Consider the following 14,006-nt stretch of genomic DNA (forward strand, 5'->3'; position numbering starts at 1 on the left):
TACAAGGAGGAGGGAGAAGAATTGTTCTTCTTAACCTCTGAGGATAGGACAAGAAGCAATGGGCTTAAATTGCAGCAAGGGCGGTATAGGTTGGACATTAGGAAAAACGTCTTAACTGTCAGGGTGGTTAAGCACTGGAATAAATTGCCTAGGGAGGTTGTGGAATCTCCATCATTGGGGATTTTTAAGAGCAGGTTAAACAAACACTTGTTAGGGATGATCTAGATAATACTTAGTCCTGCCATGAGTGCAGGAGACCGGACTAGAAGACCCCTTGAGGTCCCTTCCAGCCCTATGATTCTGTGATTCTAAATTCATAATTAGCACATTCAGAACTCCCAGGCCCAGTCGTCAGTTTCTGCCAGTGATACTTCCTCTGCTTCAGACCCCTTTCCCATTTCCTGGTTCGAGCATATTTCAGTTCCTTCCACCGAACGGCTCTATGCCTGATTAGTGCTGGGCTCTGGCTGCAGTCATTCTGGGCCCCTCAGTACATTAATGCGGGATGTGTTCCTGTCTCCCCCATGTGTAGAAAGCAGTAGAGGAAGAGAAGCAGGAGCATGTGGACAAGGTGAAAGAACTCCTGGGCTGGGTCTCTGGTTTGAAACAGAGCACGCAAGTCAGGACTGGTCCACTCAAGAGCAAAGAGCTGGGAGACATTGAGAAATCCATCTCGGAGCAGCAGGTAAATCAGGAGGCCTGTGTCCCTCCCTCTCTCTCTCTGATATATGCATGGTACCTGTACCTAGTCATTTTCATACTGCTGTTATACATACTAAAACTACATTGTCCTGCTAGTTCTAACTGAGCTTTCCAAAACCACTGAAGGAAAGCAACCTTGATGCCTCCTGTGTAACACTGAGCATGTGCTGTAACCTCAGGGGAATTGCTTCCCTTCTTTCCAGCCTGGAATTTAGCTTTCCTCTTGTTCTCAACAGGCTCTAAGTGAGGAGCTGGCTGCAAGGAAAGAGCAGGTCTCAGAGGCCATCAAAACTGCACAGATCTTCCTTGCAAAACATAGCCACAAGTGAGTACAGTACAAGTAGTTGTGAATAAGGGCTGGTCCACACTAACCCCCCAGTTCGAACTAAGCTACGCAACTTCAGCTACGTGAATAACGTAGCTGAAGTCGAAGTATCTTAGTTCGAACTACAAGGTACTTACCGCCTCACGCGGCAGGCAGGCTCCCCCGTCGACTCCGCCTACTCCTCTCGCGGAGCGCGTCGACGGCGAGCACTTCCGGGATCGATTTATCGCGTCTAGACAAGACGCGATAAATCGATCCCAGAAGATCGATTGCTTACCGCCGAACCCGGAGGTAAGTATAGACGTACCCTAAGAGAGAGGAGATTAGGAAAGGGTAGTACACCTCTTTGTCAGAAGAGAAGGTGATGATAAATACAGAGAAAATTAAGCTCAAGTTATTCTAATGGCCAGATTACTCGACCACACTGATGAGATTCCATTGGTGGGCAGGTATTCTTTGAATCCAGGTGACCATTGTAAATAGTGACCAGGTGTAGGTGAAAATGGCAAGCTTTATCCAAAAATTTGCCCCAATAATGATTCCCAGTTTCGTTCCAGGCGATTTTACAACCCAGAAACTTTGCTTTTGGCTAAAATGACCAGTTTTGCCCCGAAGCATGAAAATCCAAATCTTGTGTGTTTAAATATACAAATGCATCTCAGTCAGAACAGAATTTAGGAGCTTTGATAATTTAAGCTTGAAAATTGGACCGTGTGAATGAAAATAGGCCCATTTGTATAGGAAACCGACATACTTTCACTTTTTCCCCAAAATGGAACCATTTTTGTGAATTGGAAATGGAATGCAAAACCAGTTACTTTTGTTGCGACTGTTTCACCCCATCCTGGTAATTAACGACCTCGGCTATTTTGCATAGTTTCATTCCTGATTCGGTCACTGTGCTCAGCGTAGGGTGACTGGCATGACAATGCACTTAACCCTTCAGTTGAGGCATGAGCAGTGTGAGGAGGGGATTCCATTGTGCGCTTGCCATTTTGTGTCCGGAGAAGAAAATCTGAAATACATGGAGCTGCATATCACTTTCTCAGACTCCATGAAGAGATTTCCTGTCCCATCTTGCAGGCTTTCTGACCAGGAGAAGGAACAAATTTCCACCCAACTCAGTGCTCTAAAGGAGACTTACCATCAGCTCTGCAGCGACTCTGCGGAACAGCTCCAACAGCTTCAGAGCCATCTGGCCCAGGAGACGGAGCACAAGGTACCTTTTCCCATCCCGTCTATCGCATAGATCTGAGTTACCTTTCCTCAGAGCGTGAAAGAGGCTTTGCTTGGTTGCGTGTCTCATGACCACCAGCCATTCACAGCCTGTTTGCTTTGTCCTTAATCTCACATGATCCGCCACTCTTCCATGCTTTCCCATACACTGCACTTGGGGGTCCGGGCTGAGTTGGTCATTGGAGGCCAAGTAGAAGAGGTTTTCGTATTCTGTTCCAGGTTGTTAGGGGATGGTTCTCCTCTGCAGTGTTGTTAATCAGGGCTGCTCCCCATGCTACAGAGTTGACTTAATCTTGTAATGGGAAAGAAGGGAGGTGGACATCTGATCTAATAAGGAGACAGAGTGGCCATGGGGTGTCCTTTCAGTTTTTTAAAATAGAGAGACCACAGTCATGTAGAACCTGGGTGAGACCTGCAAGCGGTGCCAAATTTGTAATGAGAGGTGCCAAGGCTCAAGCAATTAGGTGCCGGGGCTCTAGCAGTTTTTTTTACATTCATAACTGATGCAGCAAGCGCCAGAGGTGCCGGGGCTCTGAACTACCGAGCCTAGAGGTGCCGGGGCTCAGTCCTGGCTCACATAAAGCACTGCCTGCAAGGACATTTTGATTGCATCTCTTGCCAGAAGCTCGGCTGCATAGAGACTGGTGTATGGGCAACCGTTTCACACCTCCATGCATAAATTGTGGAATGCACTAGTGAGAAATAGACTTGCCTTGAATAGTAGGAAATTGAGTTCCTCTCTGTGTGGAATGCAGCCCTGCATCATCACCTTGATAGACCCTCAGCTGATCTGAGAGACCTTCACTGACTGAGTAGCTGGACCCCTGTCCATCTCCCATTTGCATCCGATAATGTTCTTGTCAATCTCCGTTTCATGTTACACTCATGCGCTAGGTGGGAAGGGTTTGACGTTCCTTCCTATCACCTCTGTTATTGGTGTTAGCTGTCTTCAGTCATTCATGGATATACCTGTATGTGTATGTAAATGTGTACATATATGTGTCCAATGGATATATCTGTGTGTTTGCTTGCTAGCTCCCTGTATTTTGAAGCACTGGCCAAGTTGGACATGATTTGATGATAGCCAAAACTGAAATTGGGTCAGGGAGTGAAATCCCAGTCCAGCAGATCAAGAGAAAAGGATGGCAAGGCCACTGAGTTTATGGGAAATCTAAACTCCCACACTTTCAGTGCTGTATGCACAAAAATAAAGCATACCTATTTCTATCGAAAGAGACGTATTTCTATCCTGGTTCAGATGTCTCGGTCCAGTGATTTCTTTTTTTTTTTAGTGCAGGTCATTTTATCACACTTTGCTAGCAGCAGAAAACTCATGCTGACATTACAGCAACAACTCCTAGCTTAGAACTAGCAATCTCCCCAGTTAAGTTGTCATGTCATTAATGCCACCTACCTCACTGCTGCCAGAAAAGAAGCTAAAAATGGCCCTGCAGGTCCAAAGCGTGTGGGATGCCCATTCTTTCCTTTCCCTGCTCCTCCCACAGAAAGGAAAATGCTTTCATGCAAAAGTCTTCCCTACAGTTTGCTGTGTTTTATTTATACAGCATGAAAATATTTTGGGGGTGTCAGTTTCCTTTTACATTTCTGTTTTACAGAAAGGGGTGTATTTTGCTTCCTAATTATGACAGGCCCCCAGATTTGTGGCCTCCCGGCTAACCGAGATTAGCACGGAGAGCAGAGTGGGATGGGATTAGAACTCTTTATAAGAGGCTACTTTAGGGTTTCTATTATTGACACTTGGCCCGTTTGAGGGAGTAGATTTGGGGCTATCATCGCGTCATGGTACGGTTGCTTCATTGTAGAAGGGAGCACATGGAGAAGTGTTAACATTTGCTTGCTGGAAACATCCGAGACTCAGTGCAAGGGTATCAAATTAAAAAGAGGAAACCAACGCAAAACTGCAGCTCGCGCTATTTTGAGCATGATGTGTCCCTGTACAGTTTGTGTTTCATGTCAAGTATTGTTACGATTAACTGACATCCTTGCTTACAAGTTTAACTAACCCTCTGGAATTTTAAACGCACTCCCCCACATACAAAGCGAAAAGAGGACGACCTGCGTGGGGGGTTCTTTTTTGCAAAAACAAAACAGTCGCATGCTGGACGCTAACACCAAGCTTTACACTGTGTGTGTGATACGGCTGAGCTGCTCCATAAGGCTCTGTCTTTAACTGCTCCGGGCACACCCTGCAACTGTGGTAAGTAAAAGCCTTTTATGTCCCCTCTCTCTTCCTCTGTCTTTCTGTGGCTTGTTCAGTATGGAACGTGCATGCTGGGTTATGCCAGCCTTCTGGTTCCCCCCCATCCACCCTGTAAAAAAGAGCGTGAGGGTAAATCCAGACCAACTCGCTGGAAGTGGGATGTTTGTGGGCACCAGAGCCAAGCTGCCACGTCCTGTGGAATGTTCTCGTGACACATTTGCAAATAGAGACATTTGAGTGTCTTGAACGGAATTGATTGTATTATTCACAAAATCCAGGTTCCTGTATTTCCCCTCTGCATGGGATTCCCTCTGGGGTATCTTCCGGTATCCCAGGCTCTCGTACCTGAGCACCGGGAGTGTAGGAACCAGCAGTGCTGGTGTACATACTATAGGGGATGCTCATTCCCATTTCATCGTCTTTCCCTCCTGAGCATTTCCCTGCTTGCGCTAATAACACCGAGAAAAAGACCTCCCAGAAATACTTGAGGTGGGTGCTATTTTCGGAGCCTCAGTCCTGATCATGTGGCGTTCCACCCTGGCACCTAGTGTAGTCTAGAGCTCTGTTCTTCCCGAGGCCTGGCCTTAGCTACTGGAGAGTTGGTCATTTCTGAAATACTCCAGGGAGGGAAGTTGTGGTGGCGGTGCCAGAGAACGCTGCACTGGAGCCTACTTGCATGGGCAGAGGCGACTTCCCTGCCCTTTGGTGCATGGCTGGTCTGCTGTTGCTGGTGAGCTGGTATCTGCCACAGGGTTCCCTCTTTCCTGTTGGTGGCTGGCACTGCAGATCTGCATGGCAGGCACTGTGGGAGCAACTACACCAGTGGGAGATTTCTGAATCACTGAGGGTGCTTTTTCTTTTGTCCTTTTGCCTCGTAGGGAGCACAAAATGGGGTTCATATTGTCCGTTCCCTTTTGCATTGAAATGTTGAAAGGCTAAAATGCATGTCTTTCTAAATGTGTGTGTCTCTCTCTCTCTGTTGGTCGTTCAGTGGGACATTAGAAACCTTGGGTTTTGCTGCTTGCCGCTTTGCTGCGTTATTGTAATGATGGGTGTCAGAAATGTCTCAGTGCTGTCACACGGGAGACTAGATGAGCTCTAAAACAACATGCAAGTTAGAAAATATAGAGTTGTTTACACGAGCGTCTCGCTCAGATGCACTTGGAGTTGCATGTCAGACCCGTTGGGCTCTGCTCTCTAGTCTTTTTAGGTTTTTTGGGTTTTTTTCCCCCCTTCTCTTGGAAACTGAGACATCCCTGGACTTGATGTGCTGTAGTTACTCGAAATGATGGTTTGCTTTTAGCAGCCTCTGTGGTTCTGATTTGATTTTTATTTTCTCTCTCCATTTTTAGGGATGTGACACAGTTGCGGGAGTGATAGACTTGGGCACAGTGGAAATATTCCCTATCTTGGGTGCCATGCAGAAAGGTCTCATAGACCAAGACACAGGCCTTGTACTGCTGGAGGCTCAGGTTATCACGTCTGGCCTAGTCGTTCCTGAGACCAACGAGAAGCTCTCTTTGGCAGAAGGCCTGGCAAGAAACATCATAGATCCCAGGACTCTCCAGGTGCTGCAGGAGCTGCAGGATACCCTTCTTCTGATACGTCAAATGAGCTTTGAAGGAAAACGGTTTCTGCCCACTGTTTCTGCAATAGAAGAGGGAAAGATCAGTGAGGAAGTTGGACTGAAGATTTTAGAAGTTCACCTTGTTACAGGGGGTTTTATAGACCCTTCAAGTCAGGGCCGGATCAGCTTGGAAAAGGCTGTTCAAGAAGGCCTCATAACTACTCAGCTTCACTCAAAACTGGCATCTCGCCTGAGATCTTGCAGGAATTTGATTGACCCCAACACAGCCAAGAAAATCAGCCTGACCGAGCTAATGCAGCGATGTATCATTCACCAAGAGACTGGCCTGAGATTGCTGCCCGTCAAGCAGCTGGCAGGTGGGATGGTGAGCCTGAAATCAGGGAGGAAAGTGAGCATCTTCCGTGCTGTCCAGGAGGGGCTAATAGATAGGCAAGTCACTGTGCGGCTGTTGGAAGCCCAGCTTTTTGCTGGCGGCATTGTAGACCCCAGAACAGGGCACAGACTGACTGTGGACGAGGCAGTGAGACATAATTTGATTGACCAGGATATGGCGTGTGCACTCTTGATCCGACAACTTCAGACAGGTGGCATTATAGATACTGTCACGGGAGAGAGACTGACAATAGATGAAGCAGTAAAGAGAGATTTAGTAGCCTCGAGGATTGCGCTGGTGATCCTGGAATCCCTTTGGTCCTTTATGGGGCTGTTGTGGCCTGAGTCAGGCGAGATCCTCCCAGTTGCAGATGCCCTAGAGCAGGGCATCCTGTCCACTGAATTGGCTCATAAGATTCTTAGTAACAGGCAACTCATCAAGGCTCTCTTCATACCAGAAACCACAGAGGTCTTGACCTGGAAGAAAGCAGTAGAGCATGGCATCTTGGAGAGAGATGTTGCCAAGAAGCTAAAATCTACCGTCATACCTGATGTGATGCCCAGTATGCAGCTGGCAGGCTCTGCAGCCAGAAGCACACTGAGCATGGGCTCAGGAAGGAGTCATGAAGACCAAAGTCACCCTCTATTAAGGAGTGATGATGATAGGCTGATATTCCATTTGATGACCCACAGCTATATCAACTTCCACAATGGCCACAAGCTGCTCCTAGTAGATGGGGAGTTAAATGATCTCACTAAAGCCGTTATACACGCTCAAGAAAATGGATCGAGTACTCACCTGTTGGACGTTAACAAGGATGGTTACAAAGGTCTGGAAGTTCTTGAGGAGATGGAAGACTGGGAGAGTGCAAGTACTGAAAGGGAGCCCTGTAATGATTTGGCTTTGAAGCAACTTGAGTTTCAATTTACCGCTTTGGAAGAAGAGAAAGAAGTGCCAGAAAATACTTCTCGAGATGACAAAAATCCAGTGATACAAATTGGAAGTTTTCCATCAAAGGATAAAGAAAAAACTCTGAATCTGAAGGAACAGGAAGAGATTTCTGCAAAGCGAGCCTCTATTCAGAGTGAAATTGATGCTGAATCTGCAAGAGAACAAAGGCTGACTATAATCAGGAATGGAAATCAAATAGAATTGTCTAGGCAAGAATCTGTTAATGACCCCCTTAGAATCAGCTTTGAGATAAAGCCCAGAGAAGCAGAGGAAATGCTGATGGAGATGGGGATAGATTCCAGTGCTGCTAAACTTTTAATAGACAAAGTCAAAGATAGAGCACCTGAAATGGTAAGAGATGGTGTGAGAAAAGAAACCTACATATCTATGGATGAATCAGAGAATACAAAGAAACCACAAATCATGCAAGAGAAAACTCCGAGAAGGGTGGAATCTGAAGTAGAGAGACAAGCTATTACGGATAAGAATTTGTTGAATAAGGAAAAAGCTAAGAACAGATCAGTGAAAAGAGAAGAAATCGTGCCTCTTAAAACTGGAGATGAGGAGCAAATGGAAGAAAGAGAAACAGAAAAAACTGAAAGTGCAAGAGTATTGGAAGTAGAAGAAAGGGATGTGGAAGATTTATCAGTTGATTTCAGTATTAGTGAAATGTCTATGCTACCCAAACATTCCATGGAACTGGGAGAAGACTGCACTTTAACAATGCTGGTGGCGCAACTCCAAGGTGAGGGTATATACCATGAGCAGACGGGCAAGAATCTTCTTCTGAATGAAGCCGTAGCTTGTGGTGTAGTGTCCAGCCACACAGCTGTTAAACTGATGGAGAAAATGAAAATGTTCAATGGCTTCTTTGACTCTCACACATGCGAATCGTTAACCACCGAAGAAGTCATTAGTGAAGGTCTGATGGATGAGAAACTTCTGCACAAGGTACTCACATCTGATAAAGCTATAAGTGGTGTTCTCGACCCATGTAGTAATATTGTCTACTCTGTCAAGGATGCGGCTGAGGTTGGCCTACTGGATAAGGAAACAGCATTGAGAATTTTAGAAGGACAAGTAGTTACTGGAGGAATTGTTGACTTGAAACGAGGCAAAAAAATATCAGTCACTTTGGCTTCAAATCTTGGCTTGGTCGAGCCCGCCAGTCAAGAGGAACTTGTAAAGTTAGAGAAAGCTTCTAAAGGAAAAGATGCTGAAGATGAAACTAGACAGAAGCTCATTGGATTACAGGCTGAAACAAGTGGAATTATGGATCCTAAAACTAAAGAACCTTTAACTATTGTCCAGTCGGTTGAAAAAGGGCTTCTTGATAAGGGGAAAGCCCTCCAACTCTTGACCAAACAGATAGCAGACGGAGGAATTATTCACCACATGTCTGGAATGAGACTTTCAGTAAATAATGCAATGAAACATAGATTAATTGATCAAGACTTGTGCAAAGAACTCATAAAGTCTGAAAATGTGTGTCTGCACCAGTATGTTCATCCAGAAAGAAAGGAACTTGTATCCTTACCCAAAGCAGTGTCATTAGGGCTAATTAACTTGGACTTTCACGGTGAAGTCCAAGAAATACAGGCTTTGAGTGGAAGCATTATTGACCCTGTTTCTGGCCAGAGGCTGGCTTTGTCTAAAGCTGTAAAGGAAGGATTGTTATCTGAGACAGTTATGGAAAAGGTAGTGTTGTCTTCCGAAATGAAACATGGAATTGTAGATCCTGAAAGCTGTATGATCATTCCCTATTCAGAATTTATAAAGAAATGTAAAATTGACATTGAATCTGGACAAAGGTATCTGGAGCTCGTTCCCTTCCGAGCAATCAAGGACAAGGTGACAGGGGACGCTCTCACGTGTGCGCAGGCTGTGAAGCTGGGGGAAGTAGACCTGTTGCCCACCTTGAGAGTACTGCAAGCTCAAGCAGACACTGGTGGCATTGTGGACGGTGCCACGGGCAAAAGACTGTCTCTGAGGTCTGCTTTGGAACAGGACGTGGTGGATGAAGAAATGGTGAGAATCATCGCATCGAACCAGATGATGGCTGGAGGGATTGTTGACACTAACAGTGGGGAAAGAGTGACTTTAAAGGAAGCTGTTGAAAGAGGATTAGTGGCTGTGCCGGAAGGCATTTGGATACTCAATGACACATCTGATCCTGAAGAGTGGAGAGAATATAAACGGCACACCCAGCAGCAACTGCACAATGCAGCACCCAAAGAGGAAAGCGTGGCCATGGATAGTCCTGCCACAGAGATGACTGGTGATGATGAACACAAAGCTAGACGCGAAGCAATGGGCTACAGTGCAGCTGGAGATGCTGCAGATGCTGATTCTGACCGATCACATAAGACAATGAGTATAATGAAAGAAGAGGTGCTGAAATCACTTCCTCTTGAAACTTCAGAGGACGGTGTAGTGGGTCAACTCTTAGGAGAGGCTGTATTGTCCCCTGAACCTCCCTTAGTATTAGCCACAATGCCTGTATCTCCAGATGCAGCATTTAAGACCCAGAAAAAAGAGATTAGGAAAAGCAGATCACAGGAACCCTGGAAAGATGACTTGAGGGAGAGAGTAGTAGTAGCTGAGGAGACCGAAGAGGAAAGAGAGATACTGGAGGCCGGGAGAGAGCAATCATTTGCTGGTGAAATGATGCATCAAAGTGTTGGGGACAAAGAAGGAAGAGAGAGAGCCTTTTTCAGTAACGATGGGGTTCTGGGAAAGACAGAAGCTACAGCTATGGCTTCTGAAGTAGGTCAGAGAAGCTTAGATGAGAGAATGGAGGGGTCAAAAGCAGTAGAGGCAGCATCAAAAGAATCAGTTTCTGTGGATCAAGGAGAGGAAGAAATAGTCTGCATAAATGCTAAGGAACCCTTCAAGCTTGCAATTGGTGATAAGCGTATTGAAGACAAACCTGTAGATGAAATAACAGGGAAGCATACTGAAACTACACCACAGAGACCAGAGGCAAAAATTCTTGAGATCAGAAGTCTTGGTGCTCCAGAAATGTTGAGCGAGGCCGATCTAAAACACATGGGAAAGAAGAAAACTGAGATAAAGAATCCAAAGCAGATCAGTATCCCAGGAGAAACCACTAAACTAGGGAAATCTTCCAAGGAAAAACAGCCCCTTCCTATCCCAGATTCCAAAGAAACTTTGATGAGAAGGATCAAGGAGGAATTGATCTCAAGTATTCAGGAATCAGTGTGTGAAACCATCACCAAGAAAACAGCTGGTGGGTTGCTGAGCAGTCTGGCTGAACAAAAGCAAACAGAGATTAGTGAGAAACAGGTTCCTGAAAGAGAAAAGGAAGCGACTGTGTTGGGCCTGAAAGAGAATATCAAAGATGATCAGAAGTTCAGCATTGCCCCAAAGAGAGATGCACTCCAAGAGACAATCGGAGAGGAGGTCAGAAATGGCGAGGCCACCTCTGTAACAGAGAAATCAGAGGAAAAGATACCCCAAGCAATCACCAAAGAGGAAACCAGAGATCTGGTATCCCCCACAGTATGTATCGCAGAGAAAAAAACACCAGAGTTAATTACCAGAGAGGAATCCACAGGTGATCTAGAATCTTCTGTAATCCCTGAACTAGAGAAACAGACTCTGAAAGAAACAACCACAGAGTTCACCATGGATGAAGCAGGGTCCTCTACAACCTTCAAATCAGAAGGAAAGGCACCCCAGGAAATAACCAGAGAGGACAGCATCGGTGATCAAGAATCACGCTTAACTATGGCGGACAGGGAGAGATGGCAAGAACCTTCAAGAGAATCTACAAAACCAGCCAAGGTAAATGTTTTTTTTTAAATTCCTGGTATTTATTATGTATATTTGATATAAATGTGCATGATTTTGGACAAAGTTGACAGCAAGAAGGATAAATGTAGTGAATGTAGTGCACCTATTGGGAGTTGCAGCCCCAGAAGATAGTAACTGAAATTTACTTGGCAAATGAAACTGTGATGTATTAGGGGAAACATTTGAACCTCAGTTATATTTTATGAGAACATTACTTATAAATGACAGATACATAAGCCCATTGTTTAGCAGTTTGATGATAACACTGCAGATTTGTTGCTATTTTTAAGTTTTGTTGGAAAAAGAGTATACGTTTTATTTCTCCGTAGTAAATCTTGTAGATAAGATTAGCAAGTGAGCAGTCCCTAATGTGGAAAATTGCTAAGAGAGAAAATACTAAGATTCCTTTAAAATATCTCATTCTGTTTTACTTTTCTATCAAAATCTGAAGTATGTTTTGTCTTTTGACTCCGCAGACTGTGTTCAGCAAACAGCTGTGTCTGGAACGTGATGAGAAGCTGGTGTCTTATCTGTCCGTGCTCCGAGATATTGAGATGAAAATTAAACAGGTTCAACCTGCAGAGCTGAAGTTAGAAGCGCTACAAAACCTGCTGCATCAGGCTGAGGTCAGGAGGGGCCACTGTACTAAAATTAGTCCAGCTTCAATGCTCTGCTCTCTGGGTTAGTTCTTTTAGGCACAGGGTCACTGGGCGTTAGCAGCTACTCACTGTCTCTTGTGAGCACAATGAGGAACTTTAGTCTGGGATCTAAAAGATATTGAAATGCAAACACAGAGCGTCTGTCTCTCCAACTTTCTTTCTGGCTCAGGTCTTCGTCCGTGCTTAGCCAATACATTCATTTAATTCACGGTTAGGTTTGCTGTCTGGAATGAATTATTGTAACCTGGCCAGATGAGAACAGTTGGATGAATTGGTGGATGGTAATGAATCATTATAGCAGATACACATATTGTTTGAATCCAGTTTCTTCCAGCCTTTGTGTTACTGAGGCTATGTCTACACCGCAAAGAAAAACCCACGGCATGGAGTCCCAAAGCCTGGGTCAGTTGGCTCAGGCAATGTAGACATTTGGGCTAGGCTGGAGCCGGGCTCTGAGACCCTCCCCCCTCGCTCCAGCCTCAGCCCAAATGTCTACACTGCTATTTTTAGTCCCCACAGCATGAGTCAGTTGACCCAGGGTCTGAGACTCAGTGCTGTGAGTCGTCGTCTTTTTTGCAGTGTAGGCGTACCCTGGGGATGCTGGCAGTGAGAGTATGAAATCACTGTGTCTTGGACTTAATGATACTGTCTTGCCTCAGGTCCTGGATGTGGAACTGAAGGATCTGTCCTCTCCAGTGAATCAGGAGCTGGAATCTGTGAAGTGGATTGTGGCCAACCAGCCCCAAGAAGTCCCTGAACAATTGCTGAAAGCCTTGGAGAAAGATGCCAAGAACCTCCAGAAGTCCTTTAGCTCAGTGAGCGATGCCTTGGAGGCCTGGCTGCTAAACCTGCGCAGTGCTGCAGAAACTGAAAAGGTACAACTCACAAACAGACTTTTGTCCTCCCTATGCTGCCTCAGCCCTATACTGAGGGATCTCTGCATTCATTCCTTCATTAGTTTCCTGGTTTTAATTAGTGTACTTTTCGTTTTAAGGCTAAAGTCTTAACACAGCATAAAAGGCTTGAGGGGAAACTGGAAGAGCTGCAGAATTGGGTCTGCGATACCGCATTATCTCTGGACAGCAGTGACTACCACAATGCAACTGACGGGAACAGCTTGAATTGCTGCCTCCAACACTATAAGGTAGCCATAGCAACACCCCTAATCCTGACAGATAAAATTGTGGCCTCCTCCAGGGAAGGGGGGTGCTTTTAATCCAGCCTTTCTCGATTCTTTGTGGCTTTCCCTTTGTCGATTATTGTGCAAGGAGATGCCAATATTCTAGCCGGTTTTTTAGTCCTTGTGCTCTTGGGAGCATGAGTAATAATGCCACGCCGGGGTGAAAAGAGCCAAGGGATTTTTTTTCCTGTTTTGTCTCAGCAACAAGTAAAACGTCCTATTGCTGCTCAGCCCTTCAAAGACCATAGGGAAATAAATACAAAAATAAGTCGCGATCTCCTCCAGAGCGCGGCCTGGAGCCGTTACAGAGCGCCACAGTCTCTTGGGAGTGGCGCTCAGACTGGGCAGTGGAGACTGTCCTCCTGGGTCACAGAGCTATGCTTTTGAGACCCCAGCAGTGCGGGGCGGGGGGAAAGGTGTTGGAAGAAGAGGTAGCTCCAAGAGAGGTTTTTGCTGCTCCACCATGATCTGCAGAACGAGGAAGCTGGAGGCGCGATTGGCATATAGACTATAAACAGTCGCTTCTGAATCTGGGTACATGTCCAGCGCTGCACCGCACACACTGAGAGAAACTGGGTCTGTGACTAGGAGGCCAATGACAGGATGGTTTTTTTCAACGCCGTTGGGAGATCTGGTATGAAGGAGGAGACTTGGGAAAACAGTGCTTCCCACACGCTGTGTTACTCATGTGCTGTTGTATGTGCTTCTGTTAGGGCTTCTCTGTACAAACACTTACTTGGTGGGAAGCTGGGGTGTACATCTACCTTGCACTAGCCTGCCACGCACTAAGTGTCTGTGTGGACCCCCCTGCTGCGTGCTAAAAATTGCCTGTGCGCTTTGATCTAAGCTGCTTTGGAACAGGAGTAGATTAAAGCACACTACAGAACATCTAGGGCTTGGCACGTGGACACTTTGTGTGCAGCAGGCTAGTGCAGGGTAGTTTTACACCCCAGCT

The 14,006-nt window shown here is 45.8% G+C and overlaps 1 protein-coding gene across 2 annotated transcripts in view; it reads left to right on the forward strand.

The window, feature by feature from the left end:
* The window catches only part of MACF1 (microtubule actin crosslinking factor 1), a 252,726-nt gene that overhangs the window by 136,165 nt on the left and 102,555 nt on the right, over nucleotides 1-14,006 (forward strand). The window contains exons 29-35 of one of the 2 annotated variants that reach the window (XM_065421609.1): nucleotides 533-685; nucleotides 939-1,027; nucleotides 2,111-2,246; nucleotides 5,837-11,203; nucleotides 11,689-11,838; nucleotides 12,531-12,746; nucleotides 12,866-13,015. In XM_065421609.1, the coding sequence (XP_065277681.1) occupies nucleotides 533-685; nucleotides 939-1,027; nucleotides 2,111-2,246; nucleotides 5,837-11,203; nucleotides 11,689-11,838; nucleotides 12,531-12,746; nucleotides 12,866-13,015 (6,261 nt within the window). The remainder of the gene's footprint in view (nucleotides 1-532; nucleotides 686-938; nucleotides 1,028-2,110; nucleotides 2,247-5,836; nucleotides 11,204-11,688; nucleotides 11,839-12,530; nucleotides 12,747-12,865; nucleotides 13,016-14,006) is intronic. The other variant, XM_065421610.1, reaches the window with a different exon arrangement.

The sequence above is a fragment of the Emys orbicularis genome, chromosome 23 (genome assembly GCF_028017835.1).
Source record: "Emys orbicularis isolate rEmyOrb1 chromosome 23, rEmyOrb1.hap1, whole genome shotgun sequence".
Classification (NCBI taxonomy): domain Eukaryota; kingdom Metazoa; phylum Chordata; order Testudines; family Emydidae; genus Emys; species Emys orbicularis.